Source organism: Lygodium microphyllum, chromosome 23 (genome assembly GCF_053477565.2).
Source record: "Lygodium microphyllum isolate KBCC chromosome 23, Lygodium_microphyllum_v1.1.10, whole genome shotgun sequence".
In the NCBI taxonomy this organism is placed as follows: domain Eukaryota; kingdom Viridiplantae; phylum Streptophyta; class Polypodiopsida; order Schizaeales; family Lygodiaceae; genus Lygodium; species Lygodium microphyllum.
Window position 1 is genome coordinate 118,893,346 of NC_141157.1, and position 26,236 is coordinate 118,919,581.

The following is a 26,236-nucleotide window of genomic DNA, read 5'->3' on the forward strand; positions in this document are numbered from 1 at the left end:
AGGACTACCAGCAACACATTTATAAGCCTGACAAGTGCAAGAGCAATTGACACGGTATATGGATGGAGGGAATATTGTAGCAAGTAGCAGGCTATATAAGGGAGAGACATGCCCAAGCAAAAGGTTCGAGAGAAGATCGAGGGATCAAAGCTCAATTGTTGGATTTTTAGTGTGTCCCTTCAACCAGTCCTTTGACTGGCATGTTGAGTGCTACAACAATAGCAAAGTTATCTCTTTTGTATGTCCTGAGTCATGACTTCTAACAGTAGTACTGTCGTTGTCTATGTAGTATCACTAGTTGCCTTGAGTATATGAGATTTTGTTGTCCCTTTATCGATTGTTCTTGAGTATTTTGTCACTATCATTTCTGTCAGTGTCAAGATTGTTGTATTGGATTCAGCTTGCAATACACATTTGAGAATGTCCTTGGTTGAGTATCTTGGTGTTTGTTTTCATTGCTTTGACCTTGTCGAACACTTTACATTGGACGCTGACTGTAAAGTAAAATATCGACGTGTACCTGTGTGGAGTTTGAGTACAACCACACTCTACTCTAGGGCAGTGGTGTTTGGGTCCGATTACAATTCCCTCGTTATCCTTGTAGATAAACTCTACATGCAACAAGGCTACGAGGTGTAGCCTCAGGAGCTCTGCAATGACGCTAGGAGCTTGGTGGCCAAGGAAAAGTAGTTAAAATCCTAGGTGGTAGGCTGTAACGCGTTCGAAACGTAGAAGCCGAGACGAATCACCAATAAGGCTTCCCGGCATTGTCGGACAAAAAACACACAGTTTACGTATAGTTTGTTTGTCTGACTACCTCTTTGGAGCTACGAGGTAGTGGAAGACGCGATTCCTCTTTCGTCTGCTCGCAGATTTTCTCCTTCCCGTTTCACAACAACATCTCACGACCCAGGTCGGTCCTGAAGAAAGAATCAAACATAAGACAAACGCAAGGCAAGCCCGTCTCCCACACACATGTCAGGGGCCACGCTCTCTGAGGTTTATCAGCAGGCCAAGCACTCTCTCCTCTTCCTGCGTGAAGGCCTCGAGAGGCTAGAGAGGCTCGAGCCGGCGCCTTCAAGCATCAGCGGCCGGACTAGCAGCTCCAGTGCCGGTAGCCTTATCGTTCAGGATGGATCTCAAGATCTCTCCCAGCAGATGAAACGGGAACTCACAAAGTTGCAACAGTACAGTGCGGACATGGATCGCCTGTGGCGCACGCAAATCGCAAAGCCCCACCGTGACCTCTGGAAACGGTTGGTTTTCATTTTCTCTCTTTCACTTTCTCCTTTTTTGATTTCTTGTCTCTTAGGTTATGCGCATGCTATGAGAACTGTTACGGAGATAAGTATCACCAGATCTTCTGTAAAGAAACCAAATTGCACCTTGCTTGACAGAATGTGTCACTTTCTCTATTCCAACGTGTCCTCTTCGATTTCTTGTTGTTTTGGTATTCACGTGCTATGAGAAGTCCGCTCACAAGTATCATCAGATCTCTTGTAAAGAAACCCCATTGCAGCTTGCCATGCGAAATGCGTCACATTCTTGGATTCCATTAATAGTTGTGCATTCTTGCGAGCTTGGATGAGTCAGATCTGGTTGCTAGTTTTGTCTAATGTTATAGAGAGGTTTCTTTAATAGAAGAATCTAGATAGATGGCCTTGTGCAAGTGAAAGCCCCTGAATCTCTATTGGAGCTTTGAACAGAGCAAACAATGCCTGGGCAGTGGGAAGGAGGGACTTTGAGCAGATCTTTTGAAACTAATTTGCAAATTGGTGAGGTACTTGCTTGCATTTTTTGCATTGAGAAAACTGTAATGCCTACTTTCACTTTTCCTTTGCTAGCTACCATATTCTCTACTTTGTAGGCTTTCTCTACTCACGTGTGTTGCTGTGAGCTTGTTAAAAGGTTGGTGCCTTGTAAAGGAGAGCTTCCCATCCAACCTTCTCTAGGAGGATTGGAGTTGTAAAATGAGTTTATTTGTCAAATTGCTATAGCTCAAATACGTGGTCGTTGGGAGTTTCTATTGAGCTACCTAAAGTTGCCTCCTAAATTATCATATTTCTTTTGGCTTGTCGAACAACTCCAAAAATGCATTTTTTCTGGCTGTAATGTGTCTTAAAAGTAGGGACTCAGTGTGCATACCACTTTCATTCCTTATCCCACATTCACGGCCATTACCTCATCATTTGCCTTCTATGTTAGGCCCAAAAGCTGCCATCCAGCTGTCCTATGTTCTCACCCATGCTGCCAGCCTGCCACACTTGTTGCCAAAGCTGCCGCCAGATGATCGGTGGTTCTTCCTTACTCTTGCTGTCATTCTTAAGCCTCTGGAAATCTGCATTTTCTGTTTGAGGCTGCTGTCCAGTTTCCTCACATCAGCTACAATAGTTGTCACTCTCATGTTGGCTGCATTTTTCTTTTCACCTGCTCCATAGCATCATCTTCATCATTGACCGGCTCGTGACTATTGCATTTTCATCACCCTCAACTCTAGTCTATTGCATCGACGCCATTCTTGGTGGTTTTGTTGCACTCTAGATACACCGAGGATGACACTCTCCAACACTCTCCTCAAGCTCGCTTCCATGAGAATCAATGATTGTTGGATAGTGCCGCTTCTTGAGGACCCACACATTTGTACTCTCTTCATTCATTTCATTTTAGCATTCCTTCATTCATAAGCTTGTTCCTCTTCTTTTGTGTTTTGCATTCTTGTCCGAGCTCAATGTGCTTTAGTTGTTTTTGACTCTCAATGTTTTCTTAGTAACTCGCAACATATCTTCACATGGTTTTAGAGCCAACGCTCTTTTGAAATGTATCTTACATGGCTATCACAACTAATGGATAATGTCTCAAGCACCTCTTCCTTGGAAGCATGTAGTGTCTTCTTAAGTCTCTCCTTCATTGGAGGCTCTTAGGCGTCATTTTTATCTCAAGATTGATCCGGTCTTGAGTTATATGTGTTAGATAGAGCAACTAAGTCGGTAGTAACTCGAGGCCCAATACATCGAGTTGCAGGGTGTGGAAGTTATCAATGACCCCAATTTTGGGTCCAAGGGGGTTGGGCTAGCCTATCTTGGTAATGTTTGGGGGTAGCATCTCCAATCCAACCTTAAAGGAAATAATCCTTGGTTAACTAGCAAAGGTTAATAATTTGGTATGTTGGTCAGGTTGGCTCACCATCTTCATAGACTAAAAAGAAAGCTCTCTTGGAACCATGATTATCCATTCGCCCAAAGGGGGTCTTAGTTTTTTCCATATACGTGCAATTTTTTTTTCATATGTTTGTATATATTTGAGCACGGTAAGTATGAAAATAAATTTTATATGTTGGATAATCCTAAAACAAATTTAGGTTTTTTTGTGGGGAATTGTGGTACAATAAGTAGTGCAACATTCAACAGATGTGATGAACAAGGCATGATGAAGAGATAATTGAAGCACGGTGTTATCGGTACACATTACAATTCTAGGTTGTAAGCTCTCTCTCTCTCTCTCTTTGTGCCCCTCTTTGTTTCTCTCCCAGCAGCAACGCCTTCACTTTGGGAGTTTTACCTCTTGTAGGAGTTGGAGAAAGTTCAAGGAGAGTTGGCATCAATGCAACAAGAAATGTTCAAGAAGGGGAAAAAAATTATAAGAATAGTTGCAAGGCATGAATAACAAACAACAAAAAGCAAATGAAGAGTCCATATTAGAGTCATTATAAGCAGAATTGGCTAACTAGATACAACAAGTGAACTCATTTGATTCAACGCTTTTTTGTGAAGACGTTATGTCAATAATCAAGGAGAATGAGAGGATTGAAAGTAACAAGAGAGACAGAGATTAAGATTGTTGCTCTCTCAATTGGATGGGATAGGGAGAATTTTGATGTAGAGCTTGAACAAGATTTCATTCTAGAAATAGACATTTAACACAGTTAAGCAAGGTTGTCCCTTTCTTAGATTTGGGAGAGCCGATTAGCATTATCCCAAAAGGTGCACAAGGAAAAGTCAGCTATATGGATATGCCAGCATGGATATGATAGAGAAGGTGGTTGTTATGAAGAAAACTAAGTCCTTTAAGGGACTCAAGTATAGATAGTGGATGAGTTGACCCCACTCTAGCTTAAAAATTGACCAATAGAATTAGCCAAAGTCAGAGAGACATGAAGAAATAAAAGTGGGAAGTGAATCGAGGAGAAAAAATAGACACTTGGGAGTTCTACACCCCACTTTCCTAGAAATAAATGTATCTTGTAATGGGATTTAGTTATCCTCTATTTTTATAATGGAAGTCTGTGTTGTAATTATAGCTCTTATGAGTTGTACGAGCTTAGAGTTTATTCCATCTTAGTTTTCCTTTTTTTTCTTGTTATGAGATTGTCTCTGAGATTGCTATGTGCAATGCCTTGAATATGGTGGATCTAGAGTCGACGACTCTCAAGACTGAAAAGAAATAAATGTAATCATAGTCCATACAACAAAGAACCACCAGAGTAGAACCATGGATACCCAAGCACTGGGTGATCAAGCCAACACGAAGGTGCCTTGGAGAGAACGTGATGTCTATTTCGATTGTACTAACTCCTCAAAATAGAGAAGAGTCATAATATATCTTTGTGTTCATCAACAATGTCATGCAGGAGCATACAAGACTATCCTGTCAAAAACGCCTCTGAACATATGTGACCATGGATTCTCGCCTTTAGCCAAGAGCGCCATAGTGTCCCCTCATGTGAGCTTGGACTAGGAGCCAATCTTGCCCTTGGCCATCGTGAACTTGGACGTCAATCCTAGCTTTGCGAAACTTTGGTTGATGCATTGGGGATGTCCCTCTCTAGAATCTGTGCACCTGTATACCTGTATAGATAAGGCTCGGCTGTCCCATCTCACCACCCTCTCACACTCCCCCTCTGGCACTGGAGAGTTGTGAACTTGGCTGGAGGATCGAAGTCAGAGTCTGAGGAAGAGGACGACTCATTGGGGGAGTCCGCATCTTGCTTCTTCTTCCGTGAGGCTACTAATTCCTTGCAATCCTTCCACAAGTTTCCCTTCTTACCATAGTGATAACATTGGGCCTTTGACTTCTTCCTGTCACCCCTCTTTGAAGTTGTAAAGGCCTCAATGAAACCTCCATAATGAGACAAAAGCCTCCCTTATAAACACAAAGAGGCCTCATGCTCAAGCCGCATTGAGGACATATGTGTAAAGCTCACAGGTGTAGATGAGATCTGCTCCCGATAAACACAAAGAGGCCTCATGCTCAAGCCGCATTGAGGACATATGTGTAAAGCTCACAGGTGTAGATGAGATCTGCTCCCGCAAAGCATTGGCCACTCCATTTAACTTTGGGGGAAGCTTATAGAGTACCATTTCCACGAGATGTGCCTCTAGAAGGGTAGATTGCATGTGTTGAAGCTAGTCTTGTACCTATGTAACACGGAGCAAAAAGGACTGAATGGTGTCCTTAGTCTCAAACTTCATCTTTTGAAGCTTTCCATAAAGGGTCACTGCATGCATGGTGCAAGGTGCCTCGTATAACATTTGAAGCTTCGACCATACTTCGGGAGATGTCCTACAAGAGGTAACCGCTGGTAGGACTTCTTTAGAAATACACCCAATCAGTGTAGAGTATGCACATGCTTTGTTTGAATCCCATGTAAGCATAGCTTCCTCATGGTTGTCCTCATTAAAATCTTTGGGTAGAGAAAAAGGACGCTAAGGCCGAGGAATAGCTCCACATACAATGTACCAAATCCGCTTCTGCACAAACCAGCCTTTTATCACATCAGGAAAAGGACGCTAAGGCCGAGGAATAGCTCCACATACAATGTACCAAATCCGCTTCTGCACAAACCAGCCTTTTATCACATCACTCCAGGTAAGATAGTTAGGTTCATTTAACTTATCATCTGTAGAAGTGCATGGAGGAGCCATAGAGAGGAGAAGAGAAGATAGAGGGTATACGGAGAGGGAATATAGCCAAACCAACAGCAAAGACTTCACAAAATGAGAGTTCACTTACAATGTAATAAAAAATCTGGTCAGAAATGAAGGGCAATTGCTGAAAATGCAGATATGCTGAGCAAAAATTATAAGTGTCAGCAGTGCAGGAGCTGCCGGGGGAAGAAACAGTAGTGCAGCTTGAAAACACAGGTATTGATAGGGTAAATGCAGGCTGACGCTGCATTAAATGCAGCGAATGCAGGTTGGACAGGCAGCACACAGGTCGGGGAGTAGCAGTAGACTGCCACTTGATCAGCAATGAGAAGGGTAAGACCTGAAATCAGCAGAGAAACACAACAGCATGAGCCTAGATCTTGCAATCTGATACCATGTCAGAAGTGGTGCAGCAATGAAATAAATTGCTGAACACAAGATAGAAGAGAAAGAAAACCGAGGAACATTGCAAAGGAAGAGAACTCATAGATGTGCTCGGGAAATGGAATCCATATACCAAACACGAGAATGACGCATACAACAGTGAGTCACTGGCTGCATGGGCACTGGCATTAGCTCCTCTCTCCAAGAGGAAGACCACTTGAAGAATGATGATGACTGAATGGGAGAGGGAGGAGCCTTGTTGGCCGATTGGCATAAAATGCCACAAATGCCACACAAAAATCACTAAAATATTGCCTAAATAAAAGGCAATGTGCCCAACCTTGATAGGCATGCACTGACTCACACATGAGCTGACAAACTTGGTAATAGAGCTTGCCCCCCTTCTTGTATGATCCAGACAGAGAGGAACTTGATCATTGGGCAGGACCTATGTTGGAGACATACATACGAGACTTGCACTCTTGATCCCCATCCCACGAAGATGCAATACTATAGAGATCTTTTCACGAGTCTCATCGAGGATGGATTCATTGTCTAACTCTTGTACATGGATTGTTACATACCACATGCCATACAAGTTGCCACAGGCCACCTTAGTTTCATCACACCAACTCGAGATAGAGGTAAGTAGAGCTTCATGAGTCCCCAAGAAGGAGAGGATATGACTATGCCTTGAGGAGGTAGAGATGGAGGAGCATTTCTTATGCAAATGTAGTGCATATGCCCAAACATGAGAGATATCACACATTGTTCTAGGGGCAGTAGATCATATAATCAATGAGGAGCACACTAGATTAGAGATTGGACTGCTACATATTGAAGATCTAGAGAGTCAGAGCATCCTTACTAGTGGCAATTGCACAGGATAGAGTACGATAGATCGTGCTAACAAAGTATTATCAAGGGGAAGTATTGGTTCAGGGACATACAAACATAGGGATCATGAGGCCAAGAGCGGTATCCGTATAGAGGGCATATGAGATCGGTTTCACTCGACGAACCAATGCCTTTAGTTAGTGGCAGTTCTACTCACACTAGAGAGAGGTCACTTGGATTGGATAGCAACATGAGATGCACTTAGCTCACCGTGCCAGCCCTTGTACCGAGGAGATACTCAAGAGCTTGTCCCCCTCGTCAGAAGTGAAGCAATCAATAGAAGCGTAAACATATGCTGTAATAAATTGCTGAAACACAAGACAAAAGAGAAAGGGAAAGAAAGAACACTGAAGAACACAATAGAGATGAGAACTTAGATGTATGCTCGGGAAATGGAATCCATATATCCAACACGAGACAGTCGCATACAACAGTGAGTCATTGACTGCGTGGGCACTGACACTGGCTCCTCTCCCGAGCAGAAGATCCACAAGTGATGATGAGTGACCGATTGATTGAGGAGGAAAAGCTTGAATAAATATGACAAAAATATGTCCTCAAAATGATTAGGTTGGCCAGCAAAAAAATGCTCAATATGACCATAAAATGACACAAATAAAAATGCCTTAATATCCTAAATAATATCCCTAGTCTCTGCATGCACAGACTCACACATGAGTTGACATGTCTGCAAACACCCTCTCTCAGATCATGGGTAATCTGATACAATACAATGGTACGATGAGAATGAATCATAAACCATACAATATAGAACCATCAAGTAGAACCATGGATACCCAAGCAGTGGGGGTGATCAAGCCACCACCAAGGTGCCTTGTAGAGAACTTGATGTTGATGTCGATTGTACCAAGTTCTGAAAATAGAGAAGATCATAGCATATCTTTGTGTCTATCCCAATGTCTTTGTGTCTTTATTTATTGCTGTAATTAAGTGCTTAATCAGGTTAAACCACCCTATCCGAGAAGGAAGGCTGGTTTTAGTAGCATACATGACCATCTTGTCGAAAATGCCTCTGGAACATAGGTGACCATGGATTCCTCGCCTTTGGCCAGACCGCCAAAGTGTTCCCTCGTGTGAGCTCAAGACTAGGAGCCAAGCCCACTCTCTGTCAAATAAACAACCCATGAGGAATGTGGATGTCAATGCTAGCTCCAAGATTTGAACCTGTTAGACTTCAATCAATGCGTTAGGGAAGTCCCTGTTTGGATCCTATGCATCTGTATAGATGTATAGATTAGGGGCGGCTGTCCCATCTCACCACCCTCTCACACTCCCTCTCTAGCACTAGAGAGTCGTGAGGGATGTCATCATCACTATCACTAGAAAGTAGCTGAGGAAGGGGCCATCAATCCCTTCTTGCGATCCAAAGAAGCTGGTCCTTTCCACGCCTTGGACTTCTCCTTGGCTGGAGGATCGGAGTTTGAGTCAGAGGCACTTGATGACTCGTCGTCGGAGTCCACATCCTGCTTTGTCTTCTTCTCCTTCTTCTTGGAAGCTGCTAACTCTTTGCAGTTCTTTCGTAAATGATCTTTCTTCCTACAGTGGTAACACTGGGTCTTTGACTTCGTCTTCTTCGAACCCCTCTTTGAAGCTGTAAGAGCCTCTCTAAAACCTGATGAAAGCCTCCCCTGTAATCGCAATGATGCCTCATGCTCAAGCAGCATCGAGGTCATATGTGTAAAACTAACAGGAGTCGATGATGTCTGGGTCCTCATAGCATTCGCTACTCCATTGAACACCGGAGGGAGCTTGGAGAGTAGGAGTCCAATAAGATGAGCATCTGGAAGGACAGAGTGCATTTGCCGAAGCTAGTCTTGGATTTGGGTCAGATGAAGTAGAAAAGATTGAATAGTATCTTTGGCCTCGAACGAACTTTGTTGGAGTTGTCCATAAAGAGTGATTGCCCTCATAGTGGAAGGTGCCGCGTACATTAGCTGCAAGTTCTTCCATACTTTAGAAGATGTCCCGCAAGAGGTAAGCGCCGATAGGACTTCTTTGGAAATACACCAAAGCAAGGCCAAGTAAGCACATCTGAAAGTGTTTGGAAATACACCAAAGCAAGGCCAAGTAAGCACATCTGAAAGATGTCCCGCAAGAGGTAAGTGCCGATAGGACTTCTTTGGAAATACACCAAAGCAAGGCCAAGTAAGCACATCTGAAAGGTATCGCTCTTGCAACCTCTGGCAATAACCCTAGATCCCTTACAGATCTTCCATTTTCCATCACCAAAGGTGGTATGAAAACCATCATCATCTAGCTGCCCTGTCCTAATCAAGCTCTTTTTGAGCTGAGGTACATGCCGTACATGTTGAAGTGTAAAGACAGAGCCATGCTGAAATTGTAACTGCATACTGCCAATACCTGCAATCTCATATGCGTAGTGGTCCCCAAGATGGATAACACCGTGTTGACCCCTTGTATAGGCGGAAAACCACTCACGATGAGGGGTGACATGAAAGGGAGCACTTGAATGAAGAATCCAGGTATGCATGTCATCATCTGTATCTGCAAGTAGAGCATGTGCACCAAAATGTGAGGAGACAGAGTACATCACTCCCACTGTCACTGTCATGAGTGACTACATTTACCTCTTGAATTTTTACACTGTTGTTCTTAGGCTGACTGTCCTTCTCTTCCTTGCAATCATCTGTCTTCTTGCCTTTTTCTTTCTCTTTCTTCCATTTGTAGCAGTCACGTTTAAAGTGACCCTTCTTGCCACAATGATGACATTCAACATCTTTGCCACGTGATTTACTGTGTCCCTTGCCATCACATTTGTCCTTTTGCTATGATCTGTCCCTAGTATGAAAAGCACTGGAAGACTTACTGGATGCATTGTTCTGCCGATTCATCTCTTCCATAAGTAGAGCACTCTCTACATCAGCATACAAAAGGATCACATTAGAATTGCTCATAGCAGTCCTGAATGTATCCCAACTCTCTGGTAGAGTGCAAAGCAAGAAAGTAGTCTTAGATTCCTCATCAATCATGAACTTCAAGGCAACCAGCTGGCTGAAAATGGAGTTAAACTCCCTCAAGTGAGTTGACATTGCTGTACCTTCTTTCATACGCAAATCCATAAGCTTTTTCAGCCAATACACTTTACTTGCAGCACTCTTCTATGCATACAGTTCTTCCAGTCTAGTCCATATAGCATATGCAAAATCCAAACCTTCAATGTTGAAGAGCAGGGCATCAGAAATCGATAGCTCTATGGTTGAGCGTGCAAGCTCATTCAACTCATCGCAATCATCCTGATCCATGTCCGCGGGCTTTGCCCCTTTGGTTTTGATCAGCTTTGCTTGCTTCTTTTGTAATAGGATATTGTAGCACTGTTTTTGCCAAACTGCAAAATTATGTGCGTCTTCAAGCTTCTTTATATGCATCAAATTACTGCTGTCATAGCTGCCAGCTATGGTTTTCAGCCCAAATGTGACCAAAAAACCAGTAAATGCAGGCCCAAACTGTTACCCAAGTGACCAAGGTACAAAAAAGTACCAATTAGCAATAAATGACTGCGCAAAAGTACAGATTTCAGATCTGTAATTAAGTTTTCAGAAGCACCAAACCAAGTGCTACAGCATTATCCAACTGATTACAGCTGTTCCAAAGGGCATGTGCATCACATTACATGAGAAATCCCAAAATTTCAGCTGCAATGTCTGTTGTACATGTATCCACGGGCATAACCCAAAATTCTGTGCTCAAAGCGTCAAACACACATCTGCATTTCCTCTGTCATGCGTAGGACTGTCCAATTTTGCCTAAATAAAGCAATTTCAGCAAAACCCCCAAATGTTACCAAGTGTTGATATCCAAATTGTGCGGAATTGAACCTGCATGTACATAAAATGACCAAATGCTGCAGAAAATTTGCCCAAATCGCAAAAGCCCCAAATTGCACGGGGTCCAATGTGCCTCAATGTCGAGAATTTGGGTCAATTTCAGTCCAATTTTGCATGTACATGAAATGCCCCAAATGTCGGGGACAAAATGCCACAAATTCCTGCAATTTCTGAGACAAATATCATTGTTGCACCTTGCTCGCACCAAAATTGGATAAATTCCCAAATTTTCCAAGTCTTGCGTACACTAATTTCAGTGAAATCTAAAGAATTTCACTAAAATGTAAAAAGCCCCAAAATTCCCGGGCAAATGTGTACCTACTTTGCAATTTCTGAGTTAGATTATCCAATTCTGTGTTGAGATCCCCAGATTTGAGAAAAGCCCCAAATTTCTGAGCCGATTTTGCACAGATCTGAGATCTTGTGCTTACGCGTGCGAAACCCTGTTAGTGGGTATAAGAAATTAAAAAAAAGGATTTTTTTTTGAAAAGTTATGACGGGTCTGTTGACCTGCCAGGCGTCACCGTGAGCCAGGAACCCCATTGGTTGGTCGCGCTCGTCAACGCCCGCTGTAGTCGCGTCGCCTGACCGTCACGCCGCCTTGTTCGCCGTTCACGCTGGTTGCCCTTGTCGCCCGTCATGCAACTGCCGCGCCCGTCACCAGTCACGCAGTCGTCACGCGCTGAAGCCGTCAGCGCCCGCTGAAGCCGACGACTGTTGTTCTCGTGTAGTTGTTGCCCGCTTGGTCACGCGAGTGACCTGTCCAGCTCGTCGCCTGTTCACCCAGCTCGTCGCACGCTCATCAGTCTGTCAACTGGCCGTTGCTCCTGTCGACTTGCTCTCAACTGCTACTCGTCGAACCTCTGCAGTACCTTGGCTTTCTCTTGCCAGCTCTGATACCAGTTTTTAGGGTGATATTAGTTTATAGGGCAAGGTTAGGCACGGAGATCGAGGTAGACAGTCGTTGGACGTTGTGAGAGAGACAGAGAGTGCAAGAGAGTAGAGTTGAGGGTGAACACGTTTTTCGGTACAATGACGAGTGTACCACTTTAGGTTTTTAGATAGATATATGTATGAAAGTACAATGTGCTAAGGGTGTGTTCACACCCGTGCACATATAAAAGGCACGATGGCCCTTTATTTCCAACAGAAAGAGCCCTAGCAAGTTGCATCTTCACAGTGAGAGGGGGCTACTTTTGCGTGTGTGCAGGCATTTTTGGTGAAAATGTCTAGTGAGAGGGGGCTACTTTTGCGTGTGTGCTGGCATTTTTGGTGAAAATGTCTACAGAGAAAGATTTGGAGTTCCAGGTGATCATGGACATGAAGGTGCCTCCCCTACTGGCTCTTCCATTAAATCAGAAGCTCGATGGTGACAATTACCGCATTTGGTGCGTGATGATGGTGGCCATCTTGGGTTCTTATGATTTGGCGGAGCTTGCGATGGAGGAGATTAATCGGCCCTCGGCGAGAGATGAGTCCAAACTCTCTTCAAATGCTCGTGTGGAGTTGACCAAGGCCCAGTCTCACTGGGAGTAACTGAATACCAGGATTCGTTCTTTTCTTCTTCTGTCTTGTACTACACCCACGATAGCTCACATCGAGCACTTGAGGGTGGCTCGAGAGATGTGGCTGCAGTTCAACTAGATGTATAAGCGGATGACCCTGATAAAGAGGGTTTCTTTGGAGGTGCAGTTGCGGACCTTGTCCGTAAATAAGTCTTCTTTGCTTCGGAAACACATCAACAAGCTTTAGTAGCTTCAGATGTAGGTTCAAAATGCGGGGAAGCCCATTTTCTCCAAAGACATGGCGATCACTTTATTGTCCTAGTTGTCGCCACGATTCGATACCTTTTATTCGGCTCTTATTGCATCAGGGTGGGAGTCAACTCTTCGATGGGAAGAGTTGGTTCTTATGGTCTTGGACCAAGAGGACTAGTTGAAGAGACAGAATGCTTCCAAATCGGAGGCAATTGGTTGGTCAAGCCTCTCAGAAGAAGGGGAAGGACCAAAAGAAGGAGGAAGACAACAAATCCAAGAAGGACAAAGAGAAAGAATCGACATTCCATATTTGTGGTAAGACCGGTCATTGGAAGAAGGATTGCCCTGATAAGGACAAGAAGGACACCAAGAAGAAGGACATGATGGATTCCGGAGCGGTGGCTGCACCCTCATCAGTTGCTTTTTTCCACTTAGCGGTCATTAAGGACTCTACATCTAAGACTTCTGATGCTTTTTGACAGCTTTCCAAGCTCGAGAGTGGATAGTGGACAGTGGTGTCTCACGACACATAACTCTTGCGACAATTGGTGTTGCCCATTTGCGACCTTCGCGTGGGCAGATTCTCATTGGAGATAGCTCTTTTGTGTCTATTGCTGCACGGGGTGAGATGCAGCTGATTTTAGATGGACGTGCTGGTGTCCACACTTCGGAGGTGTTACATGTGCCAGGTTTAGGGTATCATTTGCTTTCGTTCCATAAGATTTACTCTCTTGGTCTCTTGGTGGAGTTTGATAGTGATGCCATTTGAGTTCTTGATCCTGGATTGCGGAAGATTCTCTCTTTAGGGTATGAGGAGAATGAGATTTACAAATTAAAGTATCTTCGGAAGGTGTCGCAAGAGGATCGCTTGTTTGAGGTTTGCCGGACGTAATGGTGAGCTAGTAGCCATGTGTCTCGTGCATTCGTGGGAAGCAACATCAGGATGGGATTTCCAACAAAGCTCGTGTCTATAGATCTTTGTGGTCCGACGAGGACTGAGTCCCTGAAAGGGAGCTTCTACTTCATGTTGATCGTAGATGACTACAGTAGGATGACATGGACCTACTTCTTGATGTTGAAGTTGGAGGCTTTCTCCCACTTCAAGGATTGGCTTCTCTTCGAGGAGAACCGATTTGGCCGAAGACTGAAGACCTTGCGATTTGATAAGGGTGGTGAATTTGTTTCTAACGAGTTTACCCGTTTTTGTGCAGATAGGGACATTCACCAAGCTTTTGCTAATATCAACACTCCTCAAGAGAATGGCATTTTGGAGCGGAAGAATCGAAGTGTGATCGAGATGGCAGGCACCATGATGGAGCACCGATAGACACCTTAGTTTCTGTGGGCTGAGGCAGTGGCTACGGTAGTTCACATCCTCAATTGATCTCCCACTTTGGCTGTTGACAGGATGACACCTTTTGAGGCTTACCTTGGGACTAAGCCTGATGTCTTCTATTTCAAGATCTTTGGGTGTGACACCTATGTGCACATCCTGAAGACGCAGTGTGACAAGTTTGAGGCGGCTTCTCGACAACAAGTTTTTGTTGGTTATAGCTCTCAGTCTCAAGCGAGATGTCTAAACGAGCGGAGATGTACGGCTCGTGGAAGTTCCAACTACAGAGGGGAGTGAGGAGCACCTCGCCGTTTGAGATCCAGGGGAGAGTTGGGCTCTCGAGACAGTTCCTTTGGAGCCAGAGCCTCTTGATGGAGATTCTTTTTCTGATTCAGAGTGTTCTTCTCTTCCACCGGCCACCCCAGTGGAGCTTCTGTCGGTGGATGTACCTGAGTCTTCAGCAGATGGAGAGCGACAAGGAGATATCCGACCTCCTCCTCGTTGGGTCCGTGACACACTCCGAGATTCAAGGATCGAGAGGATCCTTGAGGAGTGGGAACCGTAGGATGGGCTGCGAAGGTCACGGAGGAACCATGCACATTCTATGGAGCTTGTTTGCTCTAACTATTGTTTGATGACCCGTGTTAGGCAGGATCGAGAGTCCACTTCCGTGAAGGAGGCTTTGCAGTTTGACCATTCTTGGAGAGCTATGGAAGCCAAGTTGGAGACTATTTGAGAGGAATGGCACTTGGTACCTTGTGCCTCGTCCCTCTCACAAGAAGGTGATTGGCGTCAAGTGGGTCTTCAAGACCAAGTATCGTAGCGGTGGTTCTTTGGACAAGCACAAGGCCCGCCTTGTTGCTAAATGTTTTGCTCAGCACCCAGGGATTGACTTCCATGATACTTTTGTCCCCATTGCTCGTATGGCGACTATTCGAGCTGTTCTTGCCTTGGCTGGCCATAGGAGATGGCCTGTCTATCAATTGGATGTGAAGTCGGCCTTCCTCAATGGTGACTTGAAGCAGGAGATCTATGTAGAGCAGCCTCCTATCTTTGGATCCTTGGATGGGAAAGTATAGAGATTGAAGAAGGCTTTGTATGACCTAAAGCAGGCTCCACGTGCATGGAACGAGAAAATTAACTCGTTCCTACAGTCAACGTTGGGATATCGGTGCTCCAAGGCTAATCCACAACTTTATGTACACACTTCCGAGGCTTTTCGTGTGTTGTTTGTGTTGTATGTTGTTGATTTGATTCTTACAGGTGACCATGCACAGAAGGCCGAAGAGAGAAAGACAGCTTTACATCAGACGTTCGAGATGATGGACTTGGGGAATCTTCATTTCTTCTTGGGTCATGAGATTTATTAGTCTCAGAGGGGGATTTTTATCTCTCAGTAGAGATACATTTAGGAGCTCTTAGTGACTTTTGATATGGAGGCTTGTCGAACCATTTCTACTCCTATGTATTTGAACTGGAAGGCCACTTCACTCTCAGCTTCTCCCTTGACGAATGCTCCCCGCTACCGTCAGCTGATTGGATCCTTGATTTGGCTACTCAACACATGTGATCTTTGTTTTGTTGTAGGTCTTTTGGTGGGGTTCATGAGTGAACTCAAACAGGTGCATTGATAGGCTGCCTTGCGGATTCTTCGGTATTTGAGGGGGACCTTTGACTTAGGGATTTCTTATTCCGTAGGTACAGATGCTTCAGATCTTGTTCTTGCAGGTTGGAGCGACTTGGATTGGGCTGGCGATGTGGACCACCGGCGGTCTACTACAAGCTATTGTTTTACCTTCGGTTTAGCTGTTATCTCATGGAGTAGCAAGAAACAGCCCACGATAGCCCTTTCTTCTACTGAGGCGAAGTATTGGGCGGCGTCTTCCATCACATGTGAGGTTGTGTGAGTTCGAAACTTGTTGGAGGGGCTTGGTTTCCCCCAGACTTATCCTACTCTTCTGCGGTGCAACAATGAGAGTTACATTGCCTTGGTACGAAATCTTGTATTTCATGCCCGGACAAAGCACATTGAGATCCAGTACCACTTCATTTAGGAGAAGCTTTTGGATGGGACCATTGATGTGAAGTAGTGCAAGACAGAGGATAATCTTGCAGATTTGTTCATGAAGGCGCTTCCCCAGGCTCTTCTTCGGAGGCATGCTAGACCCTCAGTCTTATGATCTATCCAAGATCTGAGAGGGGTTGTTAGAGATTGTCAATTTCTGGACAGCTAAGAGATCAGAGCACGACAGTGCAGCAGGCAGGACACGTCATCAGCCAGCATAGATGCCATGTGGCAGTTTGTAGTCATACAGATCAGGTGCAGTTGGACAGATCTGTATCAGTCGCCTGCATTTAATGCAGCGGATCTGGTCATTATTTAGCCTTTACTGCTATTTATAGCAGCCCTTCTAGCAGTTGTCTATCACTTGTATTTGACAGAGATAGCCTGCTGGTGACAGACAGCACTCGGGCTGATGGAGATGGAGGTCCTCAAGGTGGGGACATACACAGATATTCTCTCTGCACCCGTGTATAATTCTGCATTCCTATACAGCATTCTTCACTGCAGATTTTCTGCGTTTCAATATCTCTTTCTCGCTCTCTCTTCTCTTTGTGTTCACTCTCTCTCAGTTTTGGTCCCACGCTTCCGCATCGTTGCACTCTGTCAGAGGAGTGCATAGTTTGAAAAGGGGGTGGGCTAAAGTATCAAAGGCTTTCCACAGTGGCCAAGAACGACCCATTTTTTTATACGAAACCATACGGATACGTACCATAACCTACTACGTACGAGTGCAACTATGGTAGGCGCAAAGGTCTTAAAGTAATCCAAGCTTGCCCGTTGAGAAAAGCCCTTGACAAGAAGTCTTGTCCCAGCCTCGTCTCCAGTGTTGCAGTCATCATCAGCCTGATGTGGTGCCCTCTTTGGTGTTGTGGGTTGCATGTAGGGACTAATTAGTCCTCCTTGTGTATTCGACATTTGTTCCTTATTCAATGTAGATTTCTTTCTTGTTCTCTTGCAATCTCTCTTTGTTCCTTTGTCTCTATGTTTATGTTTTCTTTCCGCTATGTACTCACATGGTATCATTGCCTAAGAGAGAGAGAACTGATTTCTCATGGAGACCACTCCAGACTGTGAGGTGCCCTTGACACATCAGCATTTTGCTGAAAATGCAACCTTTTGCTTGGAGATGATAGCTTTTTTGTGCTAAGAGACAGCATTTCTCCCCCAGGCGGACCCTATACATCGACTTCCTTGTGATCTTGTAGCCGTTTTCTCCTGTTTTGGGATTGCCTACTTCCCAAACATAGATTTCTTGTGGGTGTCTTGTAGGATATTAAAGATGTCTTACAACTAGTTTCGTGGCTTTGATGATAGAAAACGAGGAGCACTCTCAAAACTCCTTCAAACGGTGGCAAGATTATCGTGAAGATTATTATGTGGATCTTGAACAATGGAGGTCACCTAGCCTGTTTATTCGAGAACCCTCTCCTCCCTGTTTTCTCCATCTTTTCTAGAAGGCCCGTTTTGCTAGCCTCCATATGCCATCCATAGCACCCTCTATACAGGTGCTGATACTCCCTTTTTTACCCAAAGAAAACCGGCTTGATAGTTCAAACTACTCGCTTTGGTTGTCTAAGGTAGAGTGTATCCTTGATATCTTCTATCTTTGGGAGTTTGTTACCCACCCTATTTCCCATCCAATGGAGGATCCCATTGTTGGATAATTGATGGATCGTGCGGCCTTATGGGATCGGCTTAACTCTCAAGCTCGATCTTTTCTCTTTATGAGCTTACAAGCTTTTATCCTAGTGCATGTATACAGGTTGTGAAATGTAGCGAAAGTTTGGACAAAGCTTGCTTTTTTGTACCACCAGAAGATATTTGCCCGCCAGATTACTCAAGAAGAAATTGCGGATACTCGTTGTTGATGATTCTCATTCCACAAAGGATCATATCAATTCTTTTGACTCAGTTGCCATCTCTCCGGTTTGATGTCTTCTACACCAACCTTCTTACATTGAAGATTCCTGAGAAGCTTCTATAGGAGGAGCTTGCCCGCTTGTTTTGGAGCACGATGAGCATGCCAAAGAGGTTGCTAGTAGATCCACCTCCACATGAGCTTTTGTTGTAGGTTCGAGAGGGGGGAAGAAGAAGAAAGGGAAGTCAAAGGCTAACTACATGAGAGTCTTCCAAGATTTGACTTTGACTTGGAGAAGCCTAAATGCCCATACTGTGGGAAGGGGACACATCCAGAGGAGAAAGGTTGGAAGAAATACCCTCACCTTTGTTTGGGAGTGAAGGATGGAGCTAAATCATCTGAGCCTTCTACCTCTACTCTAGCGGTTAACCATGAGTCAGTGTTACTCCAGCGGTTACCCATGAGTCAGTGTTCCCTCATACTGGGAAGGAGAGGGCTGTCGTAAAAATGGACTTGGTGACCTCTATGCTTCTCGGTTGTGAGAATCCTCATGATAATCTGGTCGTCTTTCAGAGCAATGATGAGAATGCTCATAATCTGAATCATTAAGCTTGCAAATTGGTGATTAGACATCTTCTACGACTTGCAAAATACCTAGAAAATCCGTATTTGCTGTAGATAGCCCTTCAAACAGTGGAAATCAGCTATAGGATTGCAATGGAGCCATTGTAGATGGTCCGCTTGGTGAGAAGACGCAATTGCCTGCAGAAAAGAGCCTTTGTTTGCAGCAAAACATTGATGTTGAAGGCTGTGTTTTCTGTCTAGAAGGGTCAGATCAGCTTGAGTCACCTCTGTGTCCTCTCATTTGGCGATGATACCATGTGAGAGAGTGCAATAGAAGAGGAACACAAACATAGAGAGAAAGGAAGAGAGAGCCAGCAGGAAAGGAAGAAGGAATCTACATTGATTAAAGATTGATGCTGTATACAATAGTGTGGGCTGATCAATCCTTGCACGCAGCCTGAGGCATCAGTGAGGGAACCAGATCAGGCTGAGAATGATGAGTAAGGGAGGGATCAGTAGAAAAAAAAGAAAATGGTATCTTTTATTTGCCATGTTTCCATGCAAATGGCCTGCTGAAAGTTTTGATTTGGCTGTCAAAACTTTCAAATTCTATGGGCTTCCCAAGCTTTGGCTCAAAAGATTTTGATGGTTTTAGCCCAAACTTTCTCATTAACCCTTATAGCCCTTACTTGAAAGTTTCTTTAACCTTTGGCATTAGAATTCCAAGGTAGGTTCTGCCTATGCTGATGTGCAGCTAACGGAATGTCCATGGTGCTTGGAGCTAAGAATAAGTTCACATGCTTGTGACAGCCCCACAGATTCCAACTTGGTATATCTGCGGGTTGCATAGTCTGGGAAATTTTTGGGCAATTTATTGGTTGAGTGGAAAGAAGGTTCCTGAGTTTATTTTTCAAAGTGGAAAAATGGTTCTGTAGTTGTTAAATGCCACTTTAAACAGTGACAAACTATAGTTTCCTGTTGTGAATTCATGCAGAAAAGTGGAACAAGTTGCTGAGGAAGCAGATGCCCTGAAAGCAGGACTGGATAAGTATCTACTTAGGCAGCAACGTCGACAAACAGAAGCAAAGGAAAGAGCAGAGCTTTTTCAGAGAACGGTAGTTTTATTTTCCATGGTCTATCTTGGCTAATAAACCTACTGAACTTGTACTGTACCGTGGGCAGAGAATACTGCATCTGAATTTTCAATTGCTGGACTGCTATCTTATGATGTTGGTGCTTCTTTCTCTCTGCAGAGTGGGGATGGAAGTGAAGGAGCTCAAATTTTGCAGGTGTATGATGAGGAGATGCAAGCATTACAGTCAGCAAGAAACTCTACTCAAATGCTGGAAGAGGCATATGCAACAGGGGTGGCAGTCCTATCAAGTTATGCACAACAACGTGATAGGTTAAAGGTATGGTATAGTTGTATCAGAAAGTTTCTTCAAGTTTGAGCCTTGCATGCTTAGGTGTTTTGTAGTTTGTGAGCATGAATTGTTTACAAAAGGTCTGTTAGTGCAGCGTGCTCAGCGGAAAGCTTTGGATATTTTAAACACAGTGGGTTTGTCAAACTCTGTGCTTAAGCTGATCGAGAGACGGCACAGAGTTGACAAATGGATATCTTATGTGGGGATGCTTGTCACAGTGGTCATTGTCATCATGGTGTGGTTCTGGGTACGCTGATTTTCTTATAATTTTGGGAAAGCAGTAATCCGATGACACCATTTCTTCAATGTGTATATCCTGTGCATGAGTCAAGACGAAGCACCTTCCTCGAGCACAGGTTTCATGGCACTCTTTGCGACGAATTCATTTCAATCAATGTAATAAAAGCTGAGCTTCTGCAAGATTTGATTAAAAGTCCGAGCTAGTAGTGTATATGAAAGAACCATGTAAGTCAAGATTCTGCAGGCTTGATCAAAAAACGTGAGATAGTGTAAGAGGGGCCCAAACTTCTTGCCGATTTTATGTCTGTAAAGCAGGGATATCAGTGACAGGAGCCGCAATGGAAGGGAAAAAGATCTGTATTTTTTGAAATCTTGAGGTCTGCAGAAAAACCCAAACCGCCTCTCTCTCTCTCTCTCTCTCTCTCTCTCTCTCTGTGGCTTGTAACGAGAGATGATGCATACTACAAGCTATCATCTTAAACAAGGTGATGTAGTCACAACGGCTTGATAAGATAAATAAAAGTTTAATGAAAGGGAACGATTTACCTGAATATAAATAAATAAAAGGTCAGTGGCAAAGATGGTATCTAGATAGGATTTAAGCGCCACAACAGTTGGAACTAAGATGGCAGAAATGCTCGGAGTGAGAGGAGCTCGATAATTACAAGCAGCAAATACTTAAAAACTCGGAAATAAATATTGTACCACTTCTCAATCTTTCCCAAAACTTGCTTCGCTTGTTGTATTTCTAAACTTCTTTAACTCAAATTCTTAGGTTTGTGATTTGCCGTTGCTTGTCTCACGGCCCACAAGCTAGTTAGTTCTCCTCTACCTTGCATGCCAAGTTCTCTCTTTGCTTGACAAGTGACACACCTTCTAATGAAATCGGAGTGTCTGTAATTTGTTGTTGCTTGTCTCAAAGTTGATTTGATAGCCAACAAAATGCGCACAATAGCAATTGTGGTGGTTGGAATGGCCTCACTCCAACTAGCCAATCTTAGCTAGAGCTTGGATGCTAAGTTCTCTCTTTGCTTCACAAGTGACACCTAATGCAATCTCAGCTTTTTGTGCTCTTAATTTCCAGCAATTAATTGGTTGTGGGAATTGAATAGTCTTGATGGCTCATACATGGCAACAACACTTGTAATAAAAGGACATTATTTTATTGTCTCATTAGAAGACACAAGAGGTACTTTATTCTTTATTCACAAGGGAATTGTTGAAAACTTGAAATCAGAAGTCAAAGAGGTACCACAAATCTTATCTCTTTGGAAATAGAAGAGGTAGCCATAATGAACTTGGATGTACAATGTACTCTTTACTTTTATGGCTCTTATGTGCTTTCTAGACAACTCTATTCTCTAAATTTGGGTTTTGATTGGTTAGAAAAAGTGACCGGAAATATAGACTTTAATGACAAAAAACTCAAACTTTCAAGTGGTAAATGGATTGCAATTCAAAAGAGTCACTACTTATCTTCATTAAATAGAATCACCACAAAGTGACTACCTCTACCTTTCCTTCTATATATTTTGCTCCAAATGCATCACATTAATACATTAAACCATGAATTAAGTAAGATGACATAGCATAGATCTTCTTCTTCTTTTTGAGCTAGTTGTATAAGAGAGATTAAGTAATGGGATGAATCTAGCCGTCAAAACACCCTTCTAAACATTTGAGCCATGCTTATTAGAAAAGATTCAGGTGGATAATGTTTTTGCATTTAATATTAATGTCCACTAATGCGATACCTCAATATGACATACTCATTAGAAAAAGATTTAGGTGGAAAACGTTTATGCATTTAATATTATTGTCTATAAATGCGATACCTCAATATGACATGTATTTCATGCCTAGAACAGATGCTTTGATAAATGAGTTAAGACAATCAAAATATTTTACATCTTTATTGATGAATTCTAATAAGTGAAAAATATTTTAAAAATGTAGATTTTCACATAGCAAAAGGGCTATACGAACTCAAGGTGAGAAGCATTTGGTCTTTTGGATGTTTTCATAATCTAGTAGATAATTTATTTTCTCACCTTATTGCCAACAACGTATCTAATATTTTATTTAGATGTGATTCTGATTCATACAAGGCTACTCCAAACATCTAAAGGTAATAAAATAAATATAACTATTTTAAGAAATAATACTAAAACTTGAAAAGTATAAATGAAATCAACCTCAATTGAAAGTTTTAGGATTTATAATATCCAAAGAAAATGATAACAATAAAATCATTTTTCAAACAAGAAATTATGAAACAATTATAGTATGTTTAAGTATGATAAGTTTTTTTATAATTTTTAACCATAATTACCAAAAATAAAAAGTCCATTACCAAGATAAATAAAAGTTGGAATGGAATGAGACCATTTAAAAAGTTCTTAAACAACCAAAAGGATGAATCTCTAAGGTAATAATATGGAAGTATCAGAATTTGAGAAATCTTTTCTTTTGAGAATAGTTCTATTCAAGTATGAGAATATGCGTCGTGTTATTGCCATAAGATAAATATTATCAATGGAGACCAAATTGTGATAATTGTTAATGCCTTACAAAACCAAAATCTAATTGCTCCACAACCAAAAAAGAACTAGGTATTGTGTGGTTCTTACAAAAGCTACATTCTTAATGACACAAATTGATACAAATGGTTGAAACAAGTCATGAACCATTAATATAACTAATTAAGAAACCTCACCCAAGATGTCATCTAATGGATTCTAGTGTCAAGGCTATGAATTGTAAGGGTATGGATATGCCAATGCTTGGATTACACACCTTCAAAACACAACGATAGAACATCTTATGTGTATACAATTAAAGATAGGACTTCAACAAGATGATCTAGTCTTACAAAGAATTACTAATGAAGTTTAAAATGACAATCTAAGAATATGAAGAACTTATTGTGTTCAAAATCATGTAGTATATTATGTAGACCAACATAAAGAAGCTAAAATAATAATCCTCAAGGCCCTACAAAATAACTTCATAAACTATTTTCAAGCCCATCTTCTATTCGGATACTTACAATTCTACAAATGTTTAGAATCTATAAGTAAGGATACCACAAAAGTTCAAAATTTATAAGAAAGTAATATTATTGGCCAAAAGCACTTCATTTTGTAGCTAATTATCTAAAGACTTTCCAAAAGTTTCAAACATAATTCTACAAATGTTTAGAATCTATAAGGAAGCAAGGATACAACAAAAGTTCAAAATTTATAAGAAAGTGATAGTATTGGCCAAAAGCACACCATTTTGTACCTAATTATCTAAATACTTTCCAAAAGTTTCAAACATTAAAACTTCTAACATGTAAACACATAGGATCAATAGAAACATTACACTACCAACATAGATATCTAATATGATGGTGTGAAGTTGAAGCATTACTTAACAAAATGACCAATTCATTTTATGTTGTGTCCTTAAGCAATCACTAACAAAATAGGGGAGAAAACATTGCTACAAAAAGGATATATAAGAACACAGAAACAATCACACATGTAACAAAATAAAATAAGTGTTCCTTATTTTGATGATGGTGTAATACACGAGGACACAAAAAAGGAAAGAAGAGATTAAAGCATCAACTTCAAAGCCAAGCACAAAATTAAAAGAAGGCATGATTACAAATTGGATACCATTTGCACTAGGGAGAGGTGTGGCACATGGCCCCGCCTAGTGGGCCACCCAATTATAAGGCCACCTCACACATGTTATTCAAAGGAAGGACATAATGAAGGAGTTAGGCCTGTGCATGTGTTTGTGCATGTGCACGTGCACGAGCATGCGTGTGTGCATGCCAAATAATCTAGAGATGTAAATATGCATGTGCATGAAATGGTTATTGTCTATGTGCATCAATCTATGTGTAAATCTTTGCGAGTAAATATATAAACCTAACTCATTATGTGTTGACAAATATATTTGAGCATGCATGCATATAAGTAGAGGTGGCTACACATAAAAACTATGCATGTGTGTGAGTGAGAGCACTTGTATTGCTTGTCTATACATGTTTCTAAATTATGTTGATGTTTTGAAATATACACAAGGAGCTACCAATGTCACACCTTTTAAAGGATAGGAAAACATATGGGTTCTACCTATATTCATGAATGCATAGAAAATTAGTCTAGCTAAGTAGGGCTATGTGTTAATCATCTTCCTTGAATTTGAGAGTTTGAGAGAGAGAGAGAGAGAGAGAGAGAGAGAGAGAGAGAGGAATATTTTTCTTATTGAAAATTCACTATTAATATGTAACTTTATGAGTTTGTGGCAAGCAAGACCTAAAATTAGAGTTCAGAACACAAACAATGTGCAAAGCAAATGTTTCCATATAAATTCAAGAAATTAGTTCCAAGCATTTCAAGCAAGCAATTAATGGCTATCTTTCACCTAGCTCTGCATGCTCTCAATCCTACGAGTGTAATGAGCTTACCTTGATGTCCGCGCGCAAGAGAAGAGAAGAGAAGATAATAGAAGAAGAGAGGAGGAGATGGAGAGCTTCTCCACCATAGTCTTTCACCCTCACACACTCACTCCCTCACACTCTCACACTCCCTCTGTCAAACACAAGCACAAGTACAAGCAAGGAGAAGAGAAGAAGAGAGCCACTTTAGCCACACACCAAGAATGAGCTCTTCCATTCACTCTTTGGTTTTTATACATGCCCTTATTCCTTTGGGCATCCATCCCCTTTTTACATGACCAGGCATCTTCCCGAGGTCCTCTTTTCCTATTCCCTTTTACTTACATTATCCCTTTACTTATACCTGTCTACTTTTTACAATTTGCACAGGAGGGAGCCTAGCGCTCTTCTACAAAATTTGGGGGCGCCTTTGCATTTTAAAATGTGGATTTCCCCTTTGCCTTCTTTGAGGTTGCCTTTGCATCTTTTGCCTTTTCTTCTCTTGTTTTTTCTATTGGGTCTACATTTTTGAATTTTCTTAGATTTATTTTTCCTTTCTTTTTCCTTGTCTTGCACTGGGGTTAACATTACTCCCCTCCTAGTGGAGTGCTAGTCACATGGCACTTGTGGGTCTTTGTTGGTAATGGCTCAGTGATTGAAGGGTTGTCATGTGGTTGATGATGGGGCTCTTGCGGGGATTTGAAATAGAAGAGAAGCATGTAAGAACAGTCCAGGCTTTGGAGATCGAGGGTATATTGATTGGTTTTTGATAGGGGCCTCTGAGGTTGGTATGGTTGATTAAATTCGCATTTACCTAACAAGGAAAAGAAAAGTGCATTGCCTAGGGGGTGTGTCTACCTTACCATGTGATGCATCGTGTTTGTGCTAGTGGAATTGGGAGGTGGGTCGAACCACAGGAAAGCCTAGGGTGTTGTCCCACACTTGAGAACCTAGTTCATACATAGGGGAGGTGCGGTGAGTGTAGCTTAGGGAGACAGAGGTCTAACTAGAGGTTAGTGTAACCTCCCTAAGTATGTCGTGTGGGAAAACATGGATCTAGAGCATATCACTAACTATGAAGGACCGAAGTCGGTAACAAGACTCATAACGACATAGACAAGAAGACAAACTATTGCTCAAGTGAATTAGGTTCCAAGATGTAGGCTTGGACTCATAAACACAATCTTGAGCTGACCATAACAGATACATAGAATGAAGTACAAAGTACAAAATAGCATTGTCTTAAAAGTGAACCAAGTACATGCTATTATAGCCTTCTAGCTTCTCCACTCTCCTCATTGTGCATATGGGATTCATAACATCTCTTCCTGGAGCATACATCATTTGTTATTTATCACCCCCCCTCAAATGATGAGTCTCTACAGTTGCTAGCTTTTGCCCCCCCTTCATGATAACATGGCCTGAGAGACTAGCTCATAGGCAGCCTAGTCAAGTTAAAGCTTGAGACTTATAACAAATTCCTTAGAAC

General features: G+C 42.3%; 1 protein-coding gene across 1 annotated transcript; it reads left to right on the forward strand.

Annotated features, from left to right (window-relative positions):
* Positions 1-619: 619 nt before the first annotated feature.
* Positions 620-20,708, forward strand: LOC148016668 (membrin-11-like). The gene is made up of 4 exons (XM_087663996.1): positions 620-1,256; positions 19,643-19,763; positions 19,902-20,060; positions 20,167-20,708. The coding sequence occupies exons 1-4, from the start codon at positions 976-978 to the stop codon at positions 20,326-20,328; spliced, it is 723 nt and encodes a 240-aa protein (XP_087520122.1). The 5' UTR covers positions 620-975; the 3' UTR covers positions 20,329-20,708.
* Positions 20,709-26,236: the final 5,528 nt, after the last annotated feature.

Excerpts from the sequence above, each read along its gene's own strand:
- LOC148016668 (XM_087663996.1), top strand. The coding sequence starts at position 976 with ATGTCAGGGGCCACGCTCTCTGAGGTTTATCAGCAGGCCAAGCACTCT. Across the intron at positions 1,257-19,642 it reads CACCGTGACCTCTGGAAACG|AAAAGTGGAACAAGTTGCTG; the intron begins GTTGGTTTTCAT and ends GAATTCATGCAG. Across the intron at positions 19,764-19,901 it reads CAGAGCTTTTTCAGAGAACG|AGTGGGGATGGAAGTGAAGG; the intron begins GTAGTTTTATTT and ends TTCTCTCTGCAG.